Raw genomic sequence first — 17619 nt, 5'->3', positions numbered from 1 at the left:
CCACCCACCTTCCTGCAAAAATGCCATCCCCTATTCCCAATTCCTTCACCTCCGCCGCATCTGCTCCCAGGATGAGGCATTCCACTCCCGTACGTCTCAGATGTCCTCGTTTTTCAAGGACAGCAACTCCCCCCAACCCCGCTCAGTGGTCGAGAACGCCCTCGACCGTGTCTCCCGCATTTCCCGCAACTCATCCCTCACACGCCCTCTCCGCATTAACGACCAAAACAGAATCCCCCTCGTCCTCATGCACCATCCCACCAACCTCCAGATCCAACGCATCATCCTCCAATACTTCCGCCATCTGCAATCCGACCCCACCACCAAAGACATTCTTCCCTCCCCACCCTTGTCTGCTTTCCGGAGGGACCACTCTCTCCATAACTCCCTTGTCTGCTCCACACTCCCCTCCAGCCCCACCACACCTGGCACTTTTCCCTGCAACCGCAGGAAGTGCTACACCTGCCCCTACACCTCCCCCCTGCCCCATCCCAGGCCCCAAGACGACTTTCCACATCAAGCAGATGTTCACCTGCACATCTGCTAATGTGGTATACTGCTTCTGCTGTTCCCGTTGTGGCCTCCTCTACATCGGGGAAACCAAGCGGAGGCTTGGGGACTGCTTTGCAGAACACCTACACTCGGTTCGCAATAAACAACTGCACCTCCCAGTCGCGAAACATTTCAACTCCCCCTCCCATTCCTCAGACGACATGTCCATCCTGGGCCTCCTGCAGTGCCACAACAATGCCACCCGAAGGTTGCAGGAACAGCACCTCATATTCCGCTTGGGAACCCTGCAGCCCCATGGTATCAATGTGGATTTCACAAGCCTCAAAATCTCCCCTCCCCCTACCACATCCCAAAACCAGCCCAGCTCATCCCCGCCTCCCTAACTTGTCCTTCCTCCCACCTATCCCCTCCTCCCACCTCAAGTCCCACCCCCATCTCCTACCTACTAACTTCATCCCACCCCCTTGACCTGTCCGTCCTCCCTACCTCCCCACCTATACTCACCTTTACTGGCTCCATGCCCGCCTCTCTGACCTAGCTGTCTCCTCTCCATCTATCTTCTTCACTATCCATCTTCTATCTGCCTCCCACTCTCTCCCTATTTATTTCAGAACCCCCTTTCCCTCCCCCATTCCTGAAGAAGTGTCGAGGCCCGAAACGTCAGCCTTCCTGCTTCTCTGATGCTGCTTGGCCTGCTGTGTTCATCCAGCTCTACGCCTTGTTGTCTGTTTTTTGAAATTATGTCGGGTCTAGTAAAGTACTTCACTTTCTTGTGTAGCCTAATTGTTTTACTTGAGGCCTCAGCCTCTAACTTTTTATTTTTGTGGAACTAGAGATCGTAAGCGTATACGACACTCTCAAATCAATTCAGGTTGAAAATTATTATCCCCCCAAAAATTATGAGAATGTAGTGTATACTAACATGGAAAGTACAAGTAAATGGCATTGGATGCATTTCCGTTTAATTCAAATAATCTTGAGAAATGGATAAAAAATTTCTGGTGATGGAATTGAATAAAGAGGACTGGGAAGAAGTTTGAGTGGAGTACAAAGATTGGATTGATCCACGTTAACCAAATAGCCCATTTCTGTGTTGAGTTCTGTGCAATTTTATTTAATTGACATTGGTATATGTATAAATCTTGGAGCTGCTAACTTTATAACATGCTGACCTTTAAACCTCAGCATCATTACTTGAATGACATTTTTCATATTGCTCCATATACAATATCTTGTAAATTAGTTTTTAGCCAATCTTCAATAGATTATATAAAAAATTTTTGTTGAATAATAACCAATAAATCTCTTTTGTTCAGATGTACAAAAAGCATTGGATGATCTTCATAAAGTTATGAAGAACTTTGAATCCAGGGTTGAGTTCACTGAAATGGAAAAATTGGTATGTGATGTTTTTTGCAATTTTTGTTTTCGTCCAGTTAACCACATACGTTGTTGCTATGTTCTGCATTGTAAGATGTTATGAACAGGATTGTTGCCACCTCTGAAATATGGAAGCACATAACAGTCTGTTTAGAATAAGGTTTTAAAAAAAAAGACTCGTGTATTAATCCCTCAGCTGACTTGGGGGGTATTGTGAAATTAAATGACTTTGTTTGAGTGGATGAAATTCTGGTCTGGGAATGTGTTCCTACACTCCTAAACAAGTGAAGCATCTTCAAGACAATATTTAGTCAACAAAATGCCAATAATGATTGCAATTAATTTGTGGTTTTCAAATTGAAAAATAAAAACTTAATATGAAGTTTACCGTATAGACTCATGTAAAAGTCGAATATTTTAGACTATTTCTTAAGGTTAAATTTATGGGGTCGACTATTATGTGATACTACTTTAGAGGGGCTGAAATTCATGCCTGTCAAAATTTATACTGTATCATTAGCAGAAGTCCAGTCGATCTCTAAGTGAATTTTAAAAAAGAATTACGGTAATTACCAGATAAAGACAATAGAAAGAAAGATGAATTAGTAATTATTCCATCCGCTTTTTTCCTTTTTTTTTCCTTGTTTTTCTTCTTTTTAAAAAAAAAACTTACCTTGGAGAAGTGATAACATTAGTGCAGCTAAGGGCCAGAACAGAGCAGGCACAGGACTCAGAGCGGCATGGCCGTACAAAAAGTGAATACTAATTATTACTAATTATAGTACTCATTCAATGATGAATTTAAGAAATCAGTAGCCTAAATTTGGTGTGAATTGTACATCAAAACACATAATAGCACGAGAAAGAAATTTATTTCCTCATCCTAACATTTATGTACAGGATAATATCTTGACTCTCAAATGTTGATTTGTTATCTGTGTGGAACTAGAGTTGACGTTTACACGAGATATATATGGAAAATTCCAGATTTTTTGGCCAAATATAGGGGTTGACTTTTACATCGACTTTTACGCGAGTATATACAGGAATTATCTCGGCTAGCTCTACAATGGCTTTGACTCATGAGTGGAGATCTGTTTCTTCCTGGTGGACATAAATGTTTAAAATTATGCAAAGAATAAATGAGACTTGCAAACAATTTTATGATCAAGAAGTGACTTTGATATTGAGTAACTTGTAACTGTAAGGACAAATGGACTTTTTGGATTGGTGGATAACGAATGTGAATGTTTAAAAACAGCTGAAGAGATCCTGAATCCGAAAACACAAAAATATGGGGGAACAGATTTGAGGCTGAAGCATGGAATGACATAATCTAAATAATGGGATTAAAAATGTATGTGCTTTGACCATTTTATGGCTCCTTTTACTAATGCTCTGCAAAGTTTTGTGTTGAAAAATAAACAAATGAGCGAAGAATTTTGATAGAGATAGCTCTCAAAGGACTGCAGATACATCTTATCCTTTCTAATGTTATCATTAAAGGTATTAAATTTCTGATGTGTGATGTAATCTAAAAATGAATAGTTCAAAAGATGCACAAATTATTACATATTCTGGGTGGAACTGTACAGAGTTGTGAACTGAACCCCTTCAATCATGTTTCAGAAGGCATGAATTTTATTTTCTTATAGCCTAATTGCTTTAGTTCAAGACTTTGCCTATATACGTTGATGTTCCTGCTCCTCTGATGCTGCCTGGCCTGCTGTTTTCCTCCAGCTCCACACTTTGTTATCTCTGACTCCAGCATCTACAGATCTTGCTATCTCTTTGCCAGTAAATGTTTGTTTTTGCATGTCATTTGAGGTTTTCACTGAGTTCAGACATGAAGTATGACTTTCCAAATATAGTTTGACTATTAATACAATTATGTGGTGAATTGTAATTGTCAATCTCTTAAGGACATCTATTTCAGAAGCTGATGTTGCTAAATTCTGAATTTTAATTCATCTGTTCAAATTATAGGTTTAAGGCAAGAGAAAAGTGCATTATTTGCTTTGAGCTAGAATTGAAAATATTATTCCTGATATACCTTTTGAAGTGATGCTCACATTGATTAAGCTTTGTTTTGTGTAAAAGCATAGAACTTGCCTGAACTATATGCCAATATTTTTTTTCCTATATGGATACTGTTATATCTCATCTTTATTGCAATAGGAAATTTTGATTGCTAGGAGTCACGTCTTTTTGGTAAGTTGGAATTTGTGATCGACTTGTCCTTGTCCAATTAATACCAATTCTCACTTTCAGCTTGCACCACTGGCTAGCAGCAGTGTAAAAAAGGCAAGTCAGATGCAAGTCTCTCCTTTATCTGTCTTTGTCACAGACTCCCCTTTAGTTGTGCCTCCTTGTAATGATGCACTGTTGTTTTGTCCCTGGCAATGAATGCGAAGTGAGATTTGAAAATGACAGATATTGACACTGAAAATTGGGAGACTGATGGCTCTGACTTTGGAGGCTGATGGTTTGTAAGGACGTTGGAATAGGCAAGCAGGAATTAAAAGCTCAGCTAGGTGAGAAGACAGTCTGGGGAAATCAGGTCAGCACATTGTGTTCCTTCTCAGCCCATTGCTGTTCTTTTCAGCAAATGAAATGGAGATCATCATACCAGAATGGGACTCCTGAACCACATCAAGCAATTCTTAACACAGCAGGGCAACCTGACATTTGATGAGACTGAAGGCTGCCACATAAAATTAATGCCTTGTGTTGAGAGGCACATCTATTTTTAAAAACAAGTCTTTCTTTGCAGCTTCCCTGTAGTGGTTGGCGCCACTGAAGGGAAATGTACATAAGTGGACTGCAATTAATCTTCTGTACAATTATTGATTTTCCTGAAATCTTTAGGCACAAATCGAGCTGAAATTTATATGCTGCATTCTGTTCTAATTAGGCAAATGAAGGTTTTGTAGAAATACGTGAGGAAATTCTGAATGAAGAGCGAGAAACTCAAGATTTAAATTCAGAAGGTATTTCTGTTTGTCATTTATTTTCCATGATAAATTGAAGCTCAAATAACTGGGACTCCAAATGTTGTTGAAGTGAGGGAGAAGCATTTTACTTTCAATCTTGTACTTAGATTAAATTGAGAACGGCTACAATCCTATGCTTGGACAGCATGAACTAAATGACGATTTTCTTTGTTTTTAAAAACTGGAGCAATTGCAAATTTGATTTTTCTACTCTTAATCTACTGCTGCAGGACTCCCCCCCCCCCCCCCCCCCCCCCCCAACCCCTCCAACTTGCTGCCTATGCCAGCATTTATTATCCAGCCCAATTGTACACCACAAGGGTTAAATAATGGGTTTTTTAAACTTTGTATCCACAGCATAATTTTGTTTTCAAGATTCATAGCTTTTTTTCTTTCAATAATGTTGCATTATATCAGTCTATGTCCTAAAGCCTTAAGTCAAAACTAAAATTCAGTAAAGATATATTGACTCTTTCCACTCCATCCATTCCCCATTTGAAAATGGTGAAAATACCGGGCTTCCGAGTCAAGGGAGAAGAAACCTTACAACTGACCATATCTAATTAATGTTTGATTACTTCTGCATCCTTTAATTTTAATGCATGCTCAGAGTTACATCAGGATTTATACACTTAAATTAACCTGTGGAATAATTTCCTGCATATTTTGATAGTTCAACAATGGCCCGGAAACTCGAGACTTGTTGTCGGATCTGATGGGTTGTAGGCTGGGATTCTAACTGGTGGGGTGGCATCTAGCAGGGCCAGGTTGAGGGGAACGGCTATCCAGTGAAGTGTGGAGATGTTGGGATAGGATGGGGAGAATGTAGCTGACGGAGTCAGTGGTAAGTTGGGAGTTCAGTTTAATACTTAACCAGGAGTAGATTTTTAATCCTGTAGCTTTTCACAGCAATTAAGCTCAAGCAAGACGGAACCTTCTGACAACTCTGGCTCTTGGGGCATTTTTGGCAATTCCAGTGTCTGGAATTCTCCAATCAGTTTCTCAAGTAATTCCCTTCAGATCAGTTGCATTGGATTTCTGCCTGGTCCCTACACTCAATTCCGGTCTATACTGCAATGACTGGCAATCAAACTATCTGGGCCAATATATTTTTGTTGATGCCTTGATTATGATCATCTGTTTAGATAATTTTAAAACAGAACTGAGTACAAGACTGTGTGAATTTTCCTTTGTTGAATGTTTATTTTTTTTCTTCATATAAATGTGGTTTCAAAGTCTGTACAACCACAAATCATTGAATTTTTAATGGTGCTTAAAAAGCAATTGACGGATTGTTACAGTGAAGAAGCATTTACTGTTTTTAAGGAAATATTTGTCACTTAAATTTTAATTTTTATCAATGAATTTTAAAATCATTAAATAACAGGGAAACACAGAAAAGCTCATAAACCAAAAGAAAATCCCAAACCAAAAGAGGTTTTTGTGTCAGAATTGGAGAGTGGTGTTGGTGGTGGTGACTGCAAATCAAGCATCTTAACCGAGGAGGAGTTGTGGGCCAGGCTTGATGAGCTGGAACAGCAGGAAGAGATGCAGGATGAAATTTATAGGTAATTCATTCAGTGCTTAGATAATAGCGACAACATTTTTACTTAGACCTATGTTATAAAATTTGTTTATGTATTTTGATTTTATCTTGTGAAACAAGATTGGTGATACCAAATGTTTCCCATGTAACTTGGTCTCCTGGAATGATGAGTTGCATTGTTGTATTATGACTCGTGGCTTAACTTGCTAGAATGTCTGCTGTTTTGGGAAAGAAATGCAGCTGCCAGCTTTTCATTTCGTTCAAATGGGAATCTGATATATACTAACTACTAAACATGAACCTTTCATTAGTGGGTCCTCCATGCTATTGATGTCATTGTCAGATGATCATTGCATGTTTGTTGCAACATTATCAGGATCACTGATGTAGAATGTAATTTTGTTGTACAGCATTATTTGTTACAAGCATTTTCAGGACAAACAGCAATTTGCATTTTATGAAGGTGTTAATCATTATGCTTAAATATAAAGCTAATTTTGTCTTGAACATTTTGAAAGCTCAGGATACAAAGGAAGATTTTGGGGAAGATGCTTGAGAATGCAGGTAGGTTGCAAGTGTTACATGTAGAATCACATGGCTAGGTTTTGGGGAAGCAGCCCTATATTTTTTGATTTAGTGACAGGAACAGATGGACGTTGGGTCTGGGACTTCAGGAGGGAGAGTTTTTGAAGCATGCAAGGACTGTGCCACAAAATTTGTGATAGGATGCAGTATTGTAAGCTATGGAAATGCAAGTGTGTCTGTTTACTGTCTCTTTTGATTGGAGGACAATGGTCAGATGGAAGGGAGTTGACAACTGTTGCTGAGAAATGCCTAACAATCCTTTGTTAAGGACAAGAAGGCATAGTTGATTTTAAAAAAAGTTGAAATAGGATTCACGGCAGAAAGAAACATCTGGTGAGAGATTTTCACGAGAATTCCCCCCCTCCTCTGCCCTCACTGCTCATTTTATTTTGCCACCTTCACCAAAACCAAAGGTTTTCATTGCTGAACTGAACCACTGAAAATAACATAAAGGGCCTTTAACCGAAAATCATTGGTTAAAGCTCAGAGCATTTGGCACTTTGTCTCAATGCCAGCTTTCAAAGAGCAATGTAGCAGATGTTTCATTCCCCACCTATTTCCTTTAGCCCACAATTACATTCCTTTCAGGTGCTTATCCAATGCCTTATGAAAGTGCTCAAATCTGCCTCAAACACAAGATACACAGTATTTTTCAAATATCTAAGCATTGAGACCACATTCTATCTTCTGCTTGAGGCCATCAGAAACTCTGCTGTTTGTTTACTTGGGTGCAGGAGACTTAATGTTTCTCTGCTGACTTGTATTGTTTCCAAGTAAGGCAACACCTCCATTTCTGTAATCTCCTCTAGCCTCTCAGACTTAAGATGTTGGAACCTCATTAAATCTGGTGTCTTGAACATTGCCAGTTTTGGTTGCTCCACCATGGGCTGAGCCTTCAAATGCCTTGCATCTGAACATCACTAAACCTCTCCATCTCCTTTCCTCTCTTTTCTCCTTTAAGCTGCTCCATGAAGCCTATTTCTTTGACCAGTCCGCTCTAATTTGGTCCTGGGAAACTCAATTAGAAGGATTTTGTGAGGTCCTTGGGAAATTTTATTACATTAAACTTCCTCACTTAAATACAAGTTTTGTTGGGATTGGAGGAATTCTGATTTGAATTCAAGGTTAGTCTGTGAACAAAAGCCGGTCTATACCAATTTGTTGTACACTCTAATAGATTCAAGGTCTGAACGTACGACTGCTGTTATATCAGTTTCCATTTTATTTGTACTGGTTATTATCCATCTTTTGGTGTCAGTTGCTGGACAGGGTACTCCACACTGATTTCTTCAAGTATTGCAATGTAATTGGAATCAAGATCGCATTCCAAAAAGTCCAGTTGCACGTCTGCATACGTAATTTGCAAAGTTATCTTCTGCAGTCCAGAAATAGCAACAAAAGTGAGGAAAATGGCATATTTTAAAAACGCACAAAAAAAAACGACCATACAGCTGGACAAGGCAAGATTTCATTATTTATTTACAGTTTGTCATGTGGAAACCTTGGAACCAAATACTTTGAGATAGCTGAAAAACATTCATGGCAGTCAAGTGAAAATATCCATGTTTCTTTTGACTTGAGTAGCAACTTTTCCCTTATTCTATTTCTATAGCAACTAAGGCCTTATGTTTGTAGACTAATGTTTAAGCTGTAGTGACACTTTTTAGTTTAAATCCTCAAAGCAACCATGATGTATTGTATTGTTAATTAAAATTACCATCTGATTAAATTCCACACTGCTCTTTCCTTCCACCAAAAGATGTCTTTGCCTGCAATGTGCAATCTGTTGCTAGGCCCTTAGCATTCTGGAACTAGCTACAAGAAACTACACGAGAAAAGCCTCAAATTAACTATTTTTTTCTCTCGCGCTTCATGGGAAACTGACAGTCTTTTAGTCAATATTCGTCTGATGTAACCAATGGACAACTCTGAATGGAGAGTCTCAAATACCAACCTGCATCCTGCTATTCTAACGGGAATCTGTATTCCACTGCATACAGGAACACTGCAAATGTTGTAAAATTATGACTAAAATTATTGTTGAAAAACTAGTGCATTATGATGTAATACTACTTATTGTAGCATATAATTGACTAGAAGAAAAATTGTAATCCTGTATAAAATTTTATCATGTTCCACATTATCAGAGTCAGCAGAGAAGAAATTTGCTTTTAATACGCAACCAAGTTCTTTTTTATGTAAAATAAAAAGGAGAGAAATTTGCAGCTTGAATAAAATTGGTCAAATTTCATATTACAGGTCCTTTTGAATTTTTGGTATTGTGGTTTATGAAATTGACTAAATTTCTAGAGAAATTACAGTGAAGACTGTCATTTCATCTCTTACTTTTGAACAGATGTATGTACTCATTCACAAGAGTTTGCACTGGAAGCAGTTGAAGTATTAATTATTTTAAATACAAACGCTAAACTTCCACTCACCCAAATAACTTTTGATTTCAACACGTTACTGTTGATCAAGAGAGACTTACAAGGTTTAAATGAAGGTTTTCTACATTTTTTACTATCAAGCTTTCAGAACTATTGATAGTATTTAATTTCAATTTTGGCTTTCAAACTGCCCAAGTTCAGCTGATCACTTTTTTTCCCCCTTTTCTTGGTATTTATAATCATTCACAATTTTTAATGTTATAGATACATTTTGAATCACATTTGACTCTTCTCAGCTTTCCTATATCTAATCAACCAACTGTAGTTCCTTCTAAGCAACAGTTGAAAAAGACTACACAATTATAGGGTCACTCATTGAAAAAGTTTTTTATTTTGTGTTTTTTTTTAAGTGAAGCCTGTTCTGTAAAAGGTGAATGTCATTGTTAAAGATGTCATTTATTAAATTTTACCGAGGTCATCGTTATGTAATTGTCATGTTGTAGAATGAAATTAGCAATAGAAATGCTATATTGTTCGTAGAGTAAAGTGAATTTAAGTTATATTAAAGTGAATCATTTCATGAAAACTGATGATTAGAAATACAAGAACATAAAAATTATCAACTAGAACATGTTGCGCAGTTTCTCAAAGCTCCTACACAACTGATTAAATGCTCATTCATGTGTTACCTTAATCCCACATTTCTAACTCATCCCTCGAACTCTTGATTCTTTGTTTCCAAAAAATTGAAATAGTTGAGCATGAGATGAATGAAATGAATCATAATTGTTCAGTGAGGGTTATGAAAGCATTCTAACTTAAAGGACACTTAATTTTTGAATTGTGTTAACATTAAAACTATGGATTAGCAAACTTTCCAACATTTAGGGATTAAACCCATTTGCCCAGGTTGTCTGGGAAACAGCAGTCTCGTGCAGCAAGTTGCCAATGTGGACCTTTTCTTCTTTTACGAAAGACAGTATTCTTCATTTTTGAAAGGAAAACCACTCAGAGCTCCACAGAAATGCAGAGCTGTACTTCCATCCTTGATGACAGTTCTTCTCAGGCATAGAACCATCAGAAGAAGGCAAGCCACAACCCCTTTTCACAGCAGTCGGCTTCAGAATTCTGAAATTTGCAGTCATTTTTATAACAGCTGTGAAGCTATAAGTAGATAAGGCAAGTGTGATCTTAAGGTTTCAAATCAATAGGGTACAGGTTTCTGCAGAAGTCGGACTTTGAGTAACTATTTTATTTCATTTCATTGGAGCCATCCAGGTGCAATGGAATTGCCAAGTGGGGTGTTCAATTTCCTGACCAGAGTCTACTGTAGTGGAGATTCTGTTGGGTTCCCAAGCATAACTTCTTTCTGCACTGGCATAAGGACTATCTGGCCAGTGGAATATCTGGGTCATTGCTGGAGTTCAGGAAGCCTCAGCTGTGCATAGTTGAGGCTGATTCAAGTATGAGATATTCTTGTCACTTTAAAGCAAAAAGTGACAATGATTCATTTAGTTATACTGTAGATAAAGGCTTGTGTTTCACTGATGCTGTCTAATTTGCTTTGAGATTGAAGATCAATAAACCACAGTTGAGTTTGTACTTAGATTATTGGTGCATTAGGAAATCTCTGCAGGTAACAGTTTCCTGTATGTGTGTGTTTGCATATTGTCATTCTAGGCACATGTTTGTATTAGCTAACTGCAATACTGTGTCAAAAGCTTTGAATAAATTAACTCAATAGAACACGTCAGCTATTACTGTTGTAATCTGTGATTATTTTTACATCAGAATGTCTGACTCTGCTGATGGAAATACTGAAGAAAGTAGTTCCTCTGAAGAAGAGAAAGACAAAAACATAAATGTCAACATAGGTGAGAAGCCTGATTGGAAGGATCTTCTTGCTGTTCATGAAAATGATGATTCTGAAGAAACATCAGAATTGAGTCCAACTATTGGCCATGTCAATGGCCTGGACCATAAGCACAGTCAAGAGGATGACGATGAGGAAGTTACCAGAAATGATGATGAGGAAGTCACCAGAGATGATGAGAATGTCCCAACCATACACTTCCTACACACTGTGGAACCGAAGAGAGTTAGTATTTTTGTTTTTTAAAGCCTTTGGATTAGACCATTCAAAAAGCCCAAATGAGACTAAACTGATTCCTGTAACATTCGTTTCTAAAGGTCTCATTAAATATTAATTTAATTTCTCATTTTCTATGCTATTTATAAGGTCAGCAATTTGAAATAATTATGAAATAGAGCAGAGTTATTTGTAAAATAACATGTAAAATAAGACTCCTATTTGGTATGTGTTTGTTGCAATTTACTCTGAGTCATACCAAGTTGAAAATGAATTTCCGGAGCAATATATCCAACAGCTTAACACAACAATTGATCTCAAAAGCATGAATCTGTTTCACAGTTTTTTTCGACACAAAGCTGTTTTATTTCCTTGTTATTGAAAATGTTGCAGCACAAGAACCAAACATTTTTAATCGTGTAATTCTTGCTTGAGTAACAACTTTACAGATTTTTTTAAAACTAAGATATCGCAGTCTACGTTCTTTATATAAGAATGGTTTATTTTCAGGGAAAAGAGGCAATATTTCACATTGTTTTATGGAATTTGTGCCACTAATATAAATATTCTTTAATATGGTACAGTGGTTAAAATTTAAATGATCACTGGAATGCTGCAACTCCCCATGTACTCATAGTTACTGGCCCCTGCTATGCTTTATTAAAGTAGCATCAGTTGAATATTTGGACCTTCCTAGCATAAGTGGAAAATGGTCAGTTCAGCAGTACATGCATTATTTCAAAGGGCAACAAATTGGAAGCTTAGGAGAATGTGACTGTTGAATTATAATATTTACTTAGTTGAATGGAAAGAAAGACTAGTACTTTCAGCACCAGACAATACCTTTCCGTCAGTTGGGATTCTGCAGGGTCTAGGCCCGAAATGTCAGCCTTCCTGCTCCTCTGATGCTGCTTGGCCTGCTGTGTTCATCCAGCTCTACACCTTGTTATCTGAGATCTTCCAGCATCTGCAGTTCCTACTATCTTCTACAAAAGATAGCTTTGCAGCAGAATTATCTAATCTAATCCCACTACCCTGTTTCCTCCCCACTCTTCAAAGCCCTTTTTAGTACGTTTTTTTCTTAATTCCTTTTTGGATATAAGTTGCACTTTATTTCTAATTTTACAACAGTTGACATTTCAGTTACCTGATCAAATCTCTGCATCCAGATCTGATACTGTTTCTTCTGTCAAAAGCATGAGCATAGTCTGAAACAGAAGTTCAAAATTTGTGCAAATTTTGCCAATGCTTGGTGTACTCTTAATCCATGTCTGCATGCGTTCCCTAAATTTGTAAACTATTACTTTCTAGTTTGTGCAATTATGTATTATGTGACTTTAACTCATCAGCCAGAAACCTTGAAAATATGAGAAAGTCCACAAGTGTTTATTGTGCTTATCCTGAGATAAAGCCAGTTAAAAATTCTGCTTGCAATTTTGGTTGGAGACCAGTTGTTAAATAACTTAATACTTTGAGGATTGTTCTAACTTTATTGTTTTTAAGACAATCAAAAAACTGTTGTATACAGTTTCTCCTTGCAAGTATCAGCATAATATTTTCAGATGTGTTTAGTGTTTCAATGAAAACATCAAATATTGTACTTTCATTTGAAAATATTTGTTATTTTATATTTTTCATGAGATTTTTTAAACTATTATTTCTCTTGTGTCTTTGAATTTGTATATTTTCAGGTAAGAATAAATACTGGCAAGAACACAACCTTAAAATTCAGTGAAAAGAAGGAACAGGCCAAGCGAAAAAGGAAAAATAGCACTGGCAATGGAAACACCACTCCAGAGCTGCCAAATATCAGAACTCCTGCAGATATTTACAGGTACTTGCCAAGTTCTCATTTTACGCTAATTTTTCTCAATTTAGAATGCCACTTGATATATCATAAGCTTGGTTATGTTTTTCTGTATTTGTTGTAGACTGTTTGTTGATGTTGTAAATGGAGAATACGTTCCTCGTAAATCAATTTTGAAGTCACGCAGTCGAGAGAACAGTGTATGCAGTGATACGAGTGAGAGTAGCACGACAGAATTTGAAGACAGACGGTGTACATTACGATCTCTAAGTCATGAAGAAGCAATACACAGTGATGCTAGTGAATGCAGCATTTTGGAGGAGGAGGAAAATATTTCTAGTAAACCTCTCCCTTGGCCTAGCTCCTTTGAGGTAAGAGGTGATGCTTGTTTTGCATTTTGGTTTGATTTTAGATTTTCTTGAAGGACCAACTTATTCATGAGGATATGATATGGTAGTGCTCATGTCATTGAACTAATGATCCAGAGCCCAGATTAGTGCTGGTGGAGTAAGAGTTTATATTCCATTATGGCATCTGGTTGTATTTTAATTCAAAGGAACAATCTAGAATAGCCTGTAATGATGACAATGAAACTATTATCACATGTTGTAAAATGCATCTGGTTTACTGTTGACCTTTAGGAAAAGACATCTGCCATCCTTAACTCCTTAGCCTATACCTGACTCCTGAAATAGCCAAGTGTACCCATTGGTTCACGGGTACTTAGGGATAGGCTACAAACACTGGACCACACTCCATGAAAGAGTGAAGAAAACAAAAACTCTGCTTTAACCTTTTGCCTGCAACTTAATTCATACGTTCACTTTTTTTTTGCAAAGGCTATACACCATGTACTGGTTTATTGCAAAATTTGTCTTGAATAAAATATTTCAAAGCCGGTTCAAGCAGGTTGTTATGAAACAACTTGGAATCTTTGGTTTCTTTCTTGGCTGCATGGAGTATCAGAACAAGGCACTTATGTTTAACTTTTATAAAATACTGCTTGGGTCCCAGCTAGCATGTTATCAATTTCTGGGTACTATACTTCGGAAGGATGTTGAGATCTTATAGAAGATACAGAGACAGTTTCTGGAATTGCACAAGGGTGGTAGTTAAGAGGATAATTAACTAAGGTTTTTCTTACAGTAGGCAAAGTCGAGAGGAAATTTGCTGAAGACTTTCAAAATTATGAAGGTGTTTGATAAAGTAACTAAAAGAGAAGCTGTTGCCTGTTCATCAAATTAGTAACCAAAAGCTACATATTTAAAGTTATTAAGTAAAAGAACAAGCGTTGACGGAAAACTAAACAAATTGAGCAACAAATTATTTGGACTTGGAATGTACTGTCTGAAATGGTTCTGTAGGCAGATTGAGTATCTTCTGCATTACTGATTACAATGGACTGAATGGCCTATTTCTGTCTTGTAGCTACCTGTAATTCTGTGATCATGGTTACAAGTTTAGAAATGAATGTTGCATGCAAGATTAAAGCATGGCTGTGATCTTATGAACACACAGTTGAGGAAAAGAAGCTGTAAACCTCATGAGTGCTTGTTGCTCAAGTAGCTCATACTTCATATATATGAACTTTGACAGTGACTATTGGGTAGTTTCTTTCTTTCTTTACTGGATAGTAATTTTCAGTTTAAACTGTATAGCTCAAGGTTTTGAAATTAATCCCTATCATATTTGTGCTCAGATCTGGTCATTTGATTGTGATAAAGCCTGGGACTTTCCTAATCTGTAAGAAGCTGAGGAGCACATCTCTGCACCTGACCACTTGAAATAGTAGTTCTCCCAGTGCCAAGGGTGGAACCCACCCCAGCTATTTTGGTGGTAGTTTTTACTTAAACGCAACTGTGTGTTCTAAAGTAAATGAAATTATAACTGCCCTGCTAATGCCTGTGCTTTATCAATGGCTGGGGAAAGTCCATGTAGAAAAGTGACGCTACTATATATAAAACTGGTGGGGAATCAGATGCCCATTAGCAACCATAATGTTTGGTTCTTTCTGCAAATCGTTTTACAATAAAGTGGATGGTGAAAATGGTACTGCCAACATAAGAATGGCCAGAATTTTGTTTTTTGTAATAAACAAATTTCAAAAAGTTGCCTCCAGCTCAAATGTAATTTTTCTGGCTGCAGATAGATTAGGCTCAAAGATCACCTGTACAATTTCATATTTATTACCTGTACAATTATTTCCTATCCAGAAAGAGAAAACATTTTGTTGAAGCCTTTCATCTGGCTTTCATCAAGGCAACTTGCAAAAGATACACAAAGCATACAATAGTTATAGTATGAGAGAAGAGTGCTGATTGGCTGGAAATGAACTCAGTAGAGGCATTGCCATGGAAAATGCACCAGTTCACGTCCAACAGTTAACTGCCAAGTTTTGTTTACATTTTAGCAAGGCAAGTCTGATCAAAGCATTACCTTAAATGAACCAGACAATGACTGTTACCTGTTTGTTGCATTGAAACAGGTGCAGTATGTACATGCTCTTTCTGTCAGGAAAGAACAGATCCCTGTGTATTAATAAATGTAGTTTCCTGTACACTGAACTGCACCAGGCTGAGAGTCAGAGACCACTTACTAACCAATAAGCATTCTTGTAAGTATAAGTGGCATTTTCCGTATACTTGGGTGTTCCTTGTGAATTGTCCTGATAAATACAAGACAAAAACCCTTTAACAAAATGTCAGTTTTCAGCAGTACTCAAGTTTTGTTACCAGATGGCTGTTTATTTCTTTTCTCGTGTCATCTAACATCTATGATCAGAAAATTAATGCTGATAGTAGCTTGAATAGTTGGTTCTTCAGTTACAGGTTATTGGGAGCTGGAATAACTATTTCACAGCTTAATTAAAATCTTATTAGTTGTAAGAATATTACATATTATTTCTTGCTTTTAATAGGCATTTTCAGGCACTGTGGTGGAAAAAGAACCTATCTCGCCTACGTTAATGCCATATCCTACTATTGCTCATCCAGTTCTACCTACAATTCCTGAAAAGAAAGTCTCTGAGGAGGAAAATTCTCTTGAACCTTCACAAGAACTTCCAAAGAAAGTTTCAAAATTTAAAGCTGCCAGGATGCAGCAGAAAAAATGAATGTTTTTCAATACTGTTGGTTTCATACTTTGTGAATGAAACAGGATCTTTGCACAGTCCAGGTTTACACAAAGTCCTGTTTGATTTCTTGTTAAAACATCTTTTAAGAATTGTGATTTTTTTGTACATTAGGTTAAATGTTTTCAGCAAAAGAAATCTGAATGTAAAACTGATTTTATAAAACTTCCACAATGCAACATTTTCTAGCCTTTTTTAGGTTTTGTTAATTTGCCCATAAAGCAAGTTACAGCGATGATTCTTTATGAATTTATTCTCCTTACACTTAGCTGTGTTTATTTTGACATACTGAATAAATTAGAAAAACAACTGCTACAACTGTCTTCTCAAGCAAATATCCTATTTTGTGTACAATCTTAAGTCTTTGTAAAAGTGTTCACTGGAAATCAATCCTTTATCAGCATTTGTAGAATTGCGTTGTGCATTTGTCTCATTTTAATAAACTTTTGCATGGCAAAGTATACCTTTGTACATTGAAAAAAAATCTATGTGGGTGTTAATGTGTTGAGATGAAAATGGTAGACCATATTGAATCCCTGGATGTGGTTTATTATTTACAATATATAATTTACCTCTTTCCATTTTGTGGGTTTGTTTTTTAGAGCAGAAGTGACCATCGGTTACCAATGTTGTGGACACAAGTGCACTCGGATGTTTATATTTCGGTAGCAGTAGTAGACTCGAAATATAGCTGAAATGTTGTCCGCGCTCACTTCCACGAGACCCAATTTATGCTGGTGCTCAGTGTATCTCCTTTTGTAACCACTGGCCATGAACGTTAAGATATTTGTACCTCCATTGAATTTTTAGTTCAGTTGTTTTATTTTAGCATATGGCAAAGTCTCCACCATCTAATGAATGCAGTTGTCACATTTCAGATCATATCTTTGTCTATGCTGCGTTTTTCTGCAATGTGATAGAACATAGAACTGTACAGCACAGTACAGGCCCTTCAGCCCACAATGTTGTGCCGAACTTTTACCCTAAACCTAAGGTCTATCTAACGTCCACCCCTACCTTATACTATCATCCATATGCCTATCTAATAGCTGCTTAAATGCTCCTAATGAGGCCGACTTCACTACCCTCTCTAGCAATGCATTCCATGCCCCTACCGCTCTGAGTAAAGAACCTACCTCTGACATCTCCCCTATATCTACCTCCGCTCACTTTAAAACTATGCCCC

The 17619-nt window shown here is 37.3% G+C and overlaps 1 protein-coding gene across 1 annotated transcript in view; it reads left to right on the top strand.

Annotated features, from left to right (window-relative positions):
- Window positions 1-17005, top strand: part of uri1 (URI1 prefoldin like chaperone) — a 45016-nt gene extending 28011 nt beyond the window's left edge. Inside the window, exons 5-11 of the mRNA XM_020531926.2 lie at window positions 1830-1912; window positions 4808-4883; window positions 6274-6454; window positions 11199-11505; window positions 13188-13330; window positions 13428-13674; window positions 16221-17005. Coding sequence (XP_020387515.2) covers window positions 1830-1912; window positions 4808-4883; window positions 6274-6454; window positions 11199-11505; window positions 13188-13330; window positions 13428-13674; window positions 16221-16415 — 1232 coding nt within the window. The 3' untranslated portion in view covers window positions 16416-17005. The remainder of the gene's footprint in view (window positions 1-1829; window positions 1913-4807; window positions 4884-6273; window positions 6455-11198; window positions 11506-13187; window positions 13331-13427; window positions 13675-16220) is intronic.
- Window positions 17006-17619: the final 614 nt, after the last annotated feature.

Source organism: Rhincodon typus, chromosome 15, assembly GCF_021869965.1.
Source record: "Rhincodon typus isolate 14 chromosome 15, sRhiTyp1.1, whole genome shotgun sequence".
Taxonomy (NCBI): domain Eukaryota; kingdom Metazoa; phylum Chordata; class Chondrichthyes; order Orectolobiformes; family Rhincodontidae; genus Rhincodon; species Rhincodon typus.
The sequence above is the reverse complement of the archived record's forward strand: the minus strand, read 5'-3'. Positions and strand labels throughout refer to the sequence as shown.